Source organism: Pan paniscus, chromosome 17 (genome assembly GCF_029289425.2).
Source record: "Pan paniscus chromosome 17, NHGRI_mPanPan1-v2.0_pri, whole genome shotgun sequence".
NCBI lineage: Eukaryota > Metazoa > Chordata > Mammalia > Primates > Hominidae > Pan > Pan paniscus.
Window position 1 is genome coordinate 32962608 of NC_073266.2, and position 13214 is coordinate 32975821.

At 36.5% G+C, this 13214-nt stretch overlaps 1 protein-coding gene across 41 annotated transcripts in view; it reads left to right on the forward strand.

The window, feature by feature from the left end:
• EPB41L3 (erythrocyte membrane protein band 4.1 like 3) overlaps positions 1 to 13214 on the forward strand; it is a 237483-nt gene that overhangs the window by 139542 nt on the left and 84727 nt on the right. For 39 of the 41 annotated variants that reach the window (XM_055102603.2, XM_063597301.1, XM_063597302.1 and 36 more), the window contains 2 exons: positions 1426 to 1619; positions 12183 to 12380. In XM_055102603.2, coding sequence (XP_054958578.1) covers positions 1437 to 1619; positions 12183 to 12380 — 381 coding nt within the window. In that variant the 5' untranslated portion in view covers positions 1426 to 1436. Of the gene's footprint in view, positions 1 to 1425; positions 1620 to 12182; positions 12381 to 13214 lie in introns of those variants that run through there. The other 2 variants (XM_057300469.2, XM_057300475.2) reach the window with 1 other exon arrangement.

Sequence of the window (13214 nt, forward strand, 5' to 3'; positions counted from 1 at the left end):
CCTTTCTCTGTATTCAGACCCGATATTTACATATGCTTTGGGCAACTAAGCACATGCCAAATTGATATGTCTCTTTTATTCAACAGAAAGAATATCTGGTGATTGTGAAAGTAACCCTAAATAGAAAACCCAGATATAGCATTTAGTTTATAACCTAGATTGGTATTTGTGATGCTCCCTTTTCTTCAAATTATTAAACATATTTTTATATATATTGTGAAGATAGGAACTAAGAGTTACTAGTTTTATTTTTGCACAATTCTATATTATACCAATTATATAATTTGCTTAAAGCACTACACTAGTCCTTTGCTCATACTTTTACTATAAAATTATAATTAGGAAGGGAAATTGTATGACAATAATGAGATATTTGTACTTGAGATACTTACTCCATATACCTAAGGTAAGTAACTGCTTAAAATGACATGGGATCTACTTGGCGTAATAGCAGCTCTCTTGCTGCTTAGAGCAAAAATCTGCTTTAAAAACATTGTGGCATATCTTATTTGTAGGAGAAAAATGTAATAGCAAGAAATAAGTTATTTAGGTATTATCACGTTCAGTGTCCTCATTTGGCACATGTGGAAACTGAGGCACGAAATCCTGAAACATCTTGACTTGCAATCTTTGGGAAGATGTTCATATTTTAGAAGGTCTTTTTAAAGGATGTATCAGCAGATTATTATATATTAAGATCTGTTGTTTGAGTTCCCTATGAGATATGAGATAAATTTACCTTTCAACACTCAATGGAAATAGGGGGAAGCCAGGAAGAAGATGAGAATTAACTTGGGAGGGAAGGAGAGGTGATCCTGCCTGTGCCCCTGCAGCTATGGCCAGTGGGACAGATCCCGAGTCCCTGAAGAAGCTGCTGTTGTAGCTCAGTTGCTAACTCAAAGAGGGATAACTGAATTAAGAGAAATCACATGGGAAAGGCATTTGTTCCTTGAAGTATCTGTAGATTCAGGGGGTTGGGAGGGCCCCTGTGTAGAGATAGGAAGGGGGAGGGAAATGAGAAAGAATGTCTGCTTCCATTATTAAATCATCCTTCCAAGGGATTGAAATATATATGCAGGTGATACAGCAAATTTTTTTAATTGAATGTAAGATATTAATTATTATGACATTTATTTAATGTCATTTAACAATCCGTTGTGGCAAAAATCTAATAGGAATAAAGCCTGTGATCATTACAGATCAACTTTTCCTCCTAGATAAATGTTAGTTTTGAGTGCCTGGTGGGCACCCATCTCAGTGGTGAAGTTGACAAGTCATCTGTCCAGTGTGTGGAATAGGATGGGGTTTGGTAGCATCTCCCTCTCTGTGGTTCTCTTGAGCCTTTCACGGTGAGTATCCTAGTTTTCTTGCAGAGGGAAGGTAGTTGCACGGAGTGACCTGCTCTTCACTTTTTTCTGCTTGCAGAACAATCAACCATGACGACCGAATCTGGATCAGACTCGGAATCCAAGCCGGACCAGGAGGCCGAGCCCCAGGAGGCGGCGGGGGCGCAGGGGCGCGCGGGGGCGCCCGTGCCGGAGCCGCCCAACGAGGAGCAGCAGCAGGCCCTGGAGCAGTTCGCCGCCGCTGCAGCGCACAGCACCCCGGTGCGGAGGGAGGTGAGCCCAGGCCAGAAAACTAATGACGCAGTGTTTGCTGAGCTGCTCCAGGATGGGCTTTAACCTTGGTCTCTTAGCCCTAGAGGCAGCCAAGAGGAGTCATCTGCTGTTCCCCTTCTAGCCCCAGGCAGATGAAAATGTATGCTATTTTAAGGCTTTCAGTGCATGACATTCCACAACCTTGCCTGGTATCTCCTTCTTTTAATTAAAACACTGAAACTCACTGAAGTCCAGACTGGAGATTATTGGTCCTATCTGGATTTAGAGGAAAGATAGACACCAAACTGAGAGCTTTAATTATGCTTGTGGTTGCTTTTTCTTTCAAGTCTAAGGGCTAGAGTGAGTTTGCATTTCCCCAGGCATCACCCTGGCCCTAATATTGCAGATCTGCTATTATTATTATTATTATTATCATCATCATCATCATCATTATTATTGTACTTTAAGCTCTGGGACACATGTGCAGAACGTGCAGGTTTGTTACATAGGTATACACATGCCATGGTGGTTTGCTGCACCCATCAATCCATCATCTACATTAGGTATTTCTCCTAATGCTATCCCTCTCCTAGCCCCCCAGTCCCCGACAGGCCCCAGTGTGTGATGTTCCCGTCCCTACGTCCATGTGTTCTCATTGTTCGACTCCCACTTATGAGTGAGAACATGCGGTGTTTGGTTTTCTGTTCCTGTGTTAGTTTGCTAAGAATGATGGTTTCCATCCATGTCCTGAAAAGGACATGAACTCATCCTTTTCTATAGCTGCATAGTATTCCATGGTTTTTTAGTGGATCTTCAGGTAGGTCTTTCCCTCCCTATACACATCTACATTTTCAACTCTTTTTCCCTGTACATGTTTGAGTAGTCAGGAATAATGCATTACTTTAAAAAGTTTTAAAGTATGGTTTTACATGCGGGCCTTGAATAAGTCCATATTTAAATGTCTTTTGTCTTAAAACTTCAAACTTGGAATCAAAATGTTTTAGAGTGCCGATTTGTATGTGGTAAAGCAATCTGGAGTCCCCACAAGTGATTGGCCTCTTATATGTCAGAAGTGTTTCAAACTAGAAATTCTAAGATGTTGAGATAAGAGATATAATCAGCATATTAGTGAAAATCTTTGGAAGTCACAGCATTAAACTATATATTTGCAACCTGATTATTTTATTTCTTTACCTAGAGTATTTGCAGGTTTGCCTTTTTTTTTTTTTCAATTTTATACTTATTAAAAATTTGAGGCCGGGCTCAGTGGCTCACGCCTGTAATCCCAGGACTTTTGGGAGGCCTAGGAGGGCAGATCACCTGAGGTCAGGAGTTTGAGACAGCCTGGCCCAATACAAAAATTAGCTGAGTGTGGTGGTGCACGTCTGTAATCCCAGCTGTTAGGGAGGCTGAGGCACGAGAATCACTTGAACCCAGGAAGTGGAGGTTTCAGTGAGCCGAGATTACACCACTGCACTCCAGACTGGGCGACAGAGCAAGACTCTGTCTTAAAAAAAAAAAAAATTTGAGGTAAAATGTACAAATAAAACTTACTATCTTTTTTAAGTGTACAGTTCAGTGGTAATAAGTACATTTATATTTTTGTATTAAAAATATATATATTATATTTTATATATATGTATATTTTTTTAAAATTCCCTTCATCACTCCTCCTCCCTACCATCCTCCCTATCCTTCCCAGCCTCAGGTAATCACCATTCTACTCCCCATCTTCATGAGATTCCATTTTAGCCCCCACATATGAGTGAGAAGATGCAGTATTTGTCTTTTGGTGCTTGGCTTATTTCACTTAACGTAACAGCCTGTAGTTCCATCCGTGTTGGTGCAGATGACAAGATTTCATTCCTTTTTTATGGCTGAATAATATTTCATTGGGTGTATATACCACTTTCTAAAAATTCATTCTTCTGTTGATGGGCACTTAGGTTGATTTCATATTTTGGCTGCTCTGAATAGTGCTGCAGTAAACACTGGAGTGCAGATGGCTTTTCTATATATTGATTTCCTTTCTTTTGGACATATATCCAGTAATGGAATTGCTGGATCATATGATAGTTCTATTCTTAGTTTTCGAGGAACCTCCATACTGTTTTTCACAGTGGCTGTACGAATTTACATTTCCACTAGCAGTTATGAGGATTCTCCTTTCCCCACATCCTTGCCAGCATCTATTACTGCCTGTCTTTTTGATATATGCCATTTTAACTGGGGTGAGATGATATCTCAATTGTGGTCTTGATTTGCATTTCTCTGATAATTAGTGATATTGAGCATTTTTTCATATACCTGTTGGCCATTTGTATGTCTTCTTTTGAGAAATATCTGTTCAGATCTTTTGTCAATTTTTAAATCTCATTTCTCTTGCTATTGAGTTGTTCGAGTTCCTTAGATATTGTGGTTAATAATCCCTTGTCAGGTAGACACTTTGCAAATTTTTTCTACTATCCTGTAGGCTCTTTGTTCATTTTTTCCTTTGTGGTACAGTAGTTTTTTGGCTGGATGTAATCCCACTTGTCTATTTTTGTTTTGATTACCTATGCTTTTGAAGTCTTATACACAAAAAAAACTTTGCTCAGACCAACCTCCTGGAGCATTTCCTCAGTGTTTTCTTCTAGTGGTTTCATAGTTACAGGTCTTACATTTTTAATTCTTTAATCCATTTTTATTTGATTTCTGTGGATGGTGAGAAATAGAGGTCTAATTTCATTGGTCTCATACAGTTATCCAGTTTTCCCTACACCCTTTACTGAAAAGACTGTTCCCTATTGAATGTTCTTGGCACCTTTGTCAAAGATGAGTTGGCTGTATGTGAGGATTTATATCTGAATTCTCTATTCTGTTCCATTGGTTTATGTATCTATTTTTATGCCAGTACCATGCTGTTTTGATTATTATAGCTTTGTAGTAAATTTTGAAGTCAGGTAGTATGATACCTCCAGCTTTGTTCTTTTTAGTCAGGATGACTTTGGCTATTCGGGGTCTTTTGTAGTTCCATGTAAATTTGAGGACATTTTTTCTAATTCTGTGAAGAGTGTCATAGGTATTTTGTTAGGGATTCCATTGAATTTGTAAATTACTTTGGGTAGTATTGCCATTTTAATAGTATTAAGTCTTCTAATCCATGAGCATGGAATATCTTTCCATTTTTTGCATTCTCTTCAATTTCTTTCATCAGAGTTTTATAGTTTTCCTTACATCGATCTTTCACTTCTTTGGTTAGATTGCTTCCTAGGTATTTTATATTTTGTAGCTATTGTAAATAGGATTGCTTCTTGATATCTTTTTCAGATAGTTCACCATTGACAAGTTTAAACACTACTGATTTTTGTATGTTGATAAATTCTGCAATTTCACTGAATTCATCTATCAGTTCTCACAGTTTTTTGGTGGAGTCTTTAGGGTTTTCTAGGTATAAAATTATGTCTTCTGTGAACAAGACTAAGTTGACTTCTTCCTTTTCAGTTTGGATGCCCTTTATTTCTTTCTTTTGCCCAATTGTGCCAGCCAGGACTTCCAGTATTATGTTGTATAATACTGAAAGTGGGCATCCTTTACTTGTTCTAGTCCTTAGAGGAAAGGCCTTCAGTTTTTCGCAATTCAATACAATGCTAATTTAGGTTTTTCATATATGGCATGTATTATTTCGGGGTATGTTCTTCTATACTGATTTTGATGAGGATTTTTAATCATAAAGACATGTTGAATTTTATCAAATGCTTTTTTGACATCTATTGAAATAATCATATGGTTTTTGTTCTTGATTCTGTTAATGTGATGTATCATGTTTATTGATTTTGGTATGTTTAACCATCTGCATCCCTAGGATGAATCACATTTAATCATGGTGAATGATCTTTTCAGTCCCCTTTTTAATATACTGTTGAATTCGGTTTGCTAGTATTTCACTGAGGATTTTTGCATTAATGTTCATCAGTGATTTTGGCCTGTAGGTTTTGTTTTTGTTGTATCTTTGTCTGCTTTTGGTATCAGAGTAATATTGACCTTGTAGCATGAGTTTGGAAGTATTCCCTCCTCTTCAATTTTTTTTTTTGAAGAGTTTAAGTAGGATCAGTATTAGTTTTCTTTACATGTTTGATAGAATTCAAATGAAGCCTTCAGGTCTTGGGCTTTTTTTGATAGAAGACTTTTTATTATAGCTTTGATCTCATTACTCATGACTATTTTGTTGAGGTTTTCTGTTTCTTCATAGTTCATTCTTGGTGAGTTGTATGTATCTAGAAATTTATCCGTTTCTTCTGGGTTTTCCAATCTGTTGCCATATAGTTGTTCATAATAGTCGCTAATGAGTCTTCATATTTCTTAGGTCCCAGTTGCTATGTCTCCTTTTTCATGTCTGATTTTATTTATTTGGATTTTCTCTCTTTTTCTTAGTCTAGCTAAAGGTTTGTCTATTTTGTTTATCTGTTCAAAAAACCAACTCATTGTTTTGTTGATCTTCTGTTTTTTTTTTTTTTTTTTGGTCTCAATTTCATTTATTTCTGCTCTGATCATCATCATTTCTTTTTTTCCTAATTTGGGGTTTGGTTCATTCCTGCTTTTCTAGTCCCTTGAGGTGCATCGTTGAGTTATTTATTTGAAGGCTTTTTACTTTTTTGATATAGACGTTTATTGCTCTCCACTTCCCTCTTAGTACTGCTTTTGTTATAGCCCACAGATTTTTTATCTTGTATTTACATTTTCACTTGTGTTTTGATAATTTTTTTTTTAACTTCTTAGTTTCCTCACTGACTCGTTGGTCATTCAGGGCATGTTGTTTAATTTCCATGTGTTTGTGTATTTTCTGAGGTTCCTCTTACTGATTTCTAGTTTTATTCCATTGTGGTCAGGAAAGATACTTGATATGATTTTTTTTTCTGTTTTTTTTTTTTTTGGTTTTTTTTTTTGAGTTTGTTTGGACTTGTTCTATAGCCTAAGACATGGTCTGTTCTGGACAATGTTCCATGTGCTGATGAAAAGAATGTATTCTGCAGCAGTTGGGTGCAATGTGTAAATGTTGGTTAGGCCTGTTAGATCTAGTGTGTAGTTTAACTCCACTGTTTCTTTGTTGATTTTCTGTCTGGATGTTCTGTCCATTACTGAGAGTGGAGTGTTGAAGTCCCCTACCATTATTGTACTGCCGTCTGTTTCTCCCTTTAGATTTACGAATGTTTTATATACTTGGGAACTCTGGTGTTAGGTGCATAGATATTTATAATTGTTTTATCTTCTTGCTGAATTGTCCCCTTTATCATTATGTAGTGACCTGCTTTTTCTCATTTTAGTCTTAGATTTGTTAGTCTCTCTTATATAAGTATAGCTACATCTGCTCTTTTTTTGGCTTCTAGTTGTATAGAATGGTTTTTTTTTCCACCTTTTTACTTTCAGTCTGTGTGGGTGAAGTGAATTTCTTGAAGCTAACATATAGTTGGTTCTTGTTTTTATATCCATTTACCTACTTTAGGCCTTTTAATTGGAGAATTGAGACCATTTACATTCAGTGTTATTGATAAGGACTTATTACTGCTGTTTTGCTGCCTGTTTCTGGTTGAAACTCCTCTTGTTCTTTTTTACATGGTTTTCCTTTGTGGCTAAGTGATTTTCTCTGGTAATGTGTTTTAATATGTTGCTTTTTATTTTTAGTGGATCTATTATAGGTTTTTGTGTTGTGGTTACTATGAGGCTTACCAGAAACATCTTATAGATACAGCAAGTTATTTTAAACAAATGACAACTTATCTTAGATCACAAATTTAAAAACAGAAACAAAGGCTAAAAAAAACTACACATACAAACATGCACGCACATACACACACACCCCAATTCTATACTTTAACTCCATCCCCATTACATTTTGACTTAGTTGTCTCAATTTGCATATTTTAATATTATCTATCCCTTCACTGGTTGCTGTAGGTATTATTGTTTTTGATAGGTTGTCTTTTGGGCTTCATACTAGAGTTATGATTGTGGTAGTACTAGTAGTACATTGTACACTGCAAGTACAGTAAGTACAGTAATAGAGTATTCTGGGTTTATCCATGTACTTGATTTTACCACTGGGTTTGATACATTGAAAGGTTCATTTTTATTTTTTGCACATTAGTGGTTTTTTATTTCAGATTGAAGAACTCTCTTTAGCATTTCTTTTAAGATGGGTCTGGTGGTGGTGAATTCCCTCTGCTTTTGTTCTTTCAGGAAAGATTTGATCTCTCCTTTGTATTTGAATGATAATTTTGTTGGATGCAATATTCTTAGATGACAGCTTTTTTCTTTGAGCACTTTAAAAATGTCAGTCCACTCTTTCCTGGCCTGTGTGGGTTTTCTGTTGAGAATTCTGTTACCAGGCAATTTGGAGCTCCTTTACCTGTTATTTGTTTCTTTTTCTCTTGCTGCTTTTAGGGTTCTGTCTTTGTTCTTGAGCTTTGAGAGTTTATTGCTTTGTGGTATTCTTATTTAGGTTGAATCTGTGTGATGTTCTCAGACTTCCCTGTACTTGAATATTTATATCTTTCACGAGTTTTGGAAAGTTTCCTGTGATTATTTCTTTGAATATGCTTTCTACCCTTTGCTCTTGCTGAGCTGCCTCCTGAATACCAATAATTCTTAGGTTTGGTCTTTTGAGGTAATTTTCTGTACCTTGTATGCACTCTGTTCCTTTTTGTTCTTTTTTCTTTTTTCTCTGTGTCTTTTCAAATAGCTGGTCTTTGAGCTCACTGAATCTTTCCTCTGCTTTGTTCATTCTACTAAGAGCCTCTAATGAGTTCTTCAGTTTATCAAATGTATTTCTCAGTTCTGAGATTTCTGTTTGATTTCTTAAAAGTATTTCAATCTCTTCATCAAATTTATCTGATAAATTTCTGAATTGCTTTTCATTTTTATCTTGAGCTCATGAGTTTCCTTAAAATTGGTATTTTGAATTCTTAGCTCACAAATCGCCATCTTGTAGGGTTGGATTTTCCCTTGTCTTTTTGGGGAGGTCCTGTTTGCTATTGTTTCTTGTGGGTGGGTGTCTGTGTCTTTGTATAGAAGGATTAGTTTTAAATTGCAGTTTTCTCTATCTGACTTGTTTTGTTTTTTATTGGATATGTTTGCTTAGAAATTTTTTACCGCTAGGCCTCTGCCACCTCTTTGGCCCTAGGTGGCCTTTAAGCCCAGATCACCTTGGCTCTCGTAAGCGATGGGAGTGCCGCTTGTCCTGAATGAGGGAGGTCCCAAAGGGATTATCCTGGCAATGTGGGATGGCTGACTAGGAGTTTGTGTCCAAGGGATCTGTGGAATGTGCCTTCTCCAGTGTGGTGCTGCTGAACAGCCACTCTGATTCAGTGTCTCCTTTGGCCAAGTTACAGAGCAGAGTGTCCAGGACTGGGGTGGTGGTCCCATCTCCTGGCTTTTTCTCCGCCTGTCCTCGGGGATATTTCTCCCTTCAGACAGTCACATCACTTCCTTCCCATGGGTTAAGGCAAGGGCAGGTCTCCTGCAGGGAATCCCAGGAAGGTAGGACAGCTGGTTGGCCACCTCAGTCTCACTTTTCCAGTATCATTTTTCTACGAGTTGGGGGAAGATTTTCTGCACTTTTATTGCCGGGCAGAATCAAGGGGAGGGGCATCATGACTATGGAAGTCCAATTCTTACACCATCTGCATGGAGTTTTCCTACTTCTCTGTGGCCTCAGGATCTGTCTCGTCCTCATATTTGAGTTCCAGGTTGTTGCTGGTGAAAATCTTGTGCTGTATATTTGTTTTAGGTTTTCTGTGGAGGGATGGGAGGAGGGAAACCAGCTTGCTTCTGTGCTACCATTTTAAAATGAATGTCACAAGTTCTGCTTTAAACAATATTAATAAATAACAATTATTTTCACTCTATAAATAGCTGCTCTGTCTCATCTCAGATGCTTTGTGATGGAGAGCAGGGAGATCCCATCCCAGCTTAGTAGACAAACCTAAGGAACTGTTGTAGCCATCATGGTTTTCTTTTACCTTTTCTTTTTGTGGAGGAATGATGATGATAGTGTTTGGCTTTCTTTTTGTTTATTTTTTTTTAATCTTCAAACATTTAAAATTACTAAAGTAAATGTTTGCTTTTTCTTCCTTCTTTCCTCTTTACTCTGAAATGAAATAACATGAAAATGGGAGATAATTATAGAAAAGTATGAATATCTATACCTAGACATGATTAAATATACTTTCTTTATCTTCTGCAGTCAGATACAAAACAAGAGAAATGACACTAAGAGGGAGAGATGACTGGCTGCAAAAGGCAGAGACCTTGAAGTCCTGTCTCTTCTAGTCATTGTTTTACCATCTTCGGAGAACTCATGCAAGTCCCCAAGCCTCACTTCGTCTACAAAATGAAGAGTTCAGAAAAGATAATTTCTGAGATTCTTCCACAAAATTCTTTGATTCAGGCTAGGAAGCTATCTGTTGGAAGTAAAATGAAGCTGATTTTGGTACATAGTAATGATTAGAACATGGGTTTGGCTGGATTTGAATTCCATTCAAATCCATTGAATTTATGCCTCAAGAAAGTTTCTTAGGCTCCCCGTGTCTCTCTCTCCTTATATGCAAATGAGGGTAATAATACCCATACCATAGAGCTGTGAGGATTAAAAGAGATTGAGAATTAGCTAAAATCCGATATTTAAAATTAGAACGCATCATATGACTATGATTGACATTTCATTTGAGGTACTTAGTCTGCTATTTTTGAGTTCTTAAAGTTTTTTTAAAAAATGTATGTAAGGGCCTTAGTGTTGGGTTCATGTTTCCAGTGTTCCCAGAAACAATGCCTATCCTTTTAAAGTTGATGCCTTAAGATGCCTCTGGAATTGACATTTAAAGTAACCCAGAAGCTTATTCTCATACAGATATTTTTATTTTAGTAAAGGAAAAGCGACATTGTATCTTCCCTGTTACATAGAAAATGTTGATTTCAGGTAAAATTTAAATAAAAATGTATTAATAGCTTCTAATGACCTTTGCCTATGAAGAGACAAAAATAAAACTTAAATGTTCATAATTTGTGTAAGTTATAAAGCACTTAATGAATATGTTATTGTTGTTGATATACAATACCAAAGTAACCAAACTTCTCTGTCAATTACCTCAAGGCCAAAATTAATGACAATTTTATGATTTTCTTGCACTTACTATTTTAATACTTTGCTATAGAAAGACAGTGATTTAAAAAGTAGGACTGAGTTGCCAGAGCAGGTTTTCTTTAGTTTATTTACTTTTTTTTTTTTAAGCTAGAACTTGCCTTCTCAACTGTTTTGGCCTTTAGAATTGGTTATTCAGTTTTTTGTTGCTTTCTTTTTATAAGCTCAGCAGATTGGTCTCTTTCAATTCTTAAGAAGTTCTCAAGACTTTGCCTTGAAATCTTGGGCAAGATAGAATTGGAGGAGAGTACTGTATTAGCAATCTTTTGGATGGAAAACAAGATAGAAAATGAAGATAAAGCAGAAATCTGTACCTAAAACCCAAAATAAATATACCCAAATATCTTTGTAATTATATTAGTGTTATAAAAATGTAGAGGCTAACAGAAAAATTAAGATGATAAACCATCAATATTGTTTTTACTTTTCGAGCCCCTGAAAAGTAAGGGCTGATAGTATGTACACGGGAAAGGAAATGCCATGCTTATTTCAAAGCCCTAAACAGAATTCTGGTGCATGTCTTCCTTTGGACTGTCAGCACATGTTTGCAGACTAGTGGCAGTGGTGGCGCAGCCCAAGGATCGAATTTGAAGTACTACCATTGGTGGCCATTTAATAGGTAGAAGATAGATGTACAGAGAGAATAGTTGGAGATCTGTGTGCACATTTCCAAAGAGATTGGTATACGGGAGAATGTTACTGTTACTTAAGATGTCCTCTGCAGTTTTATATCTAGCCTGGACTAGTCTGTTATGGTTTGAAAGCAGATTAAAGCTATTGGACAGATTTGATATGTTCTTACACTGGTTCATTACAGTGAAGGGAAGCAGACATAGGGGATTACTTTGTGATGAATTTCAGTTCTGCTGACTTCATTGAATTGATTGAGAGCTAAATTAAACATTTTAACCATTGTAAAAGTACTGAAAAGATTAATACTTGAAGCTCTCCAGGTCTTAGAGTTTATCAGATATCTTGTATATGTAGGGATGAGGCAGCTGTATAACAAGTTATAGAGTATAGAAGTATCTGGTGAATTAAGAAAATAGAACATGTAAGATGAAATCTAAACAGTATATGTTAGAGGCCTATACTATCCAATCCTTTTTAAAAAGTCAGGAGTCAATTATTCATTGTTTGCTTAATGAAATCTTGATAGCATTTGCTAACTCAGTGGTTCTAAAGTAAATCCTGGAGTTAAAATGAAATAAGGCCTTATTGATACATTTAAATGGCAAACAGTATTTAGGCAAATATTATAAATATCTGTATATTTATATCTATTCCTAATATCCTAATTCAGTACCTCTCCTCTATGAAATAGAAAGCAGTTTTGTGCTATTGCATGAGCAATGCAATATTTATTTCCCATCTTGCAATGAAAACTGTTGATTGTTTGCTCTTCACAGGTCAGTGACAAGGAACAGGAGTTTGCTGCCAGGGCTGCAAAACAGCTCGAATATCAGCAATTAGAAGACGATAAACTTTCTCAGAAATCATCTAGCAGTAAACTCTCTCGGTCTCCATTAAAGATTGTCAAAAAGCCTAAAAGCATGCAGTGCAAAGTGATACTTCTAGATGGATCAGAATATACCTGTGATGTAGAGGTAAGTGTGTGTCTTAAGACTTTTCTGTCCTAGATATTGAGAGCTGGGGAATGTTGGTATAAAATATACAAGATGCCTCTTTATTTTTCTAGGACTCTGGAAAATTACTCACACCCAGTCTCTAAATATAAAATTATTTCCCTAGTCTCTAACAGGGGATCAGATTAAAAATATGTATAATGTCCCAAAATGTTACAATCAAAAGTAAACTGTGATCTTATATTTTTTAAAAGACAAAGTCTCCAACAATATGGTAGGAACAAAAAAAATTTTGAAAGCTTTAAAAATAGACTTTAATATCCTGACTGTGAGCTATTATTTACATGAATTTTATCCTTTTTTGCATAATTTGTGGCCACGTCACTTGTTACTTGGTAGAAAACTTACAAATTCTGTACATATGGGTGGTGGGATAATTTGAAAATGTCCATGACCTTTTCTTGCTTGGAGAATGAGTAATTTTTAAAAGGCACATTGTGGTGGGCATTGTAGTTTCGGTGTAAAAGGGTATACCCTTTGTTTTTCTTTGTAAAGAAAACAGATTCCTCTCAGAAAGGGCAGTTGAATGCCTTTTGTCAGAGATGTTTGTCAAGACCAAATTAGCAGTTGAGAACACAACCTGTCTGGAACTGCAGAGACAGCTGATTGTTGAGTTCTCTGAGTATCAGGGAGGATTCACGCAGGGCATGAATTCAGGCTCTATGAGCAGGTATGTGTGTGCACCAAGATGGAATGGCTTGCACTTTTAGCAAGGTTTCAGATGCGATGTCTTCATTCAAAGAGCTCATTCTTCCTGCCTCCAGCTCCTGCCTTGTCATAAAGAGGGCAGGGTAT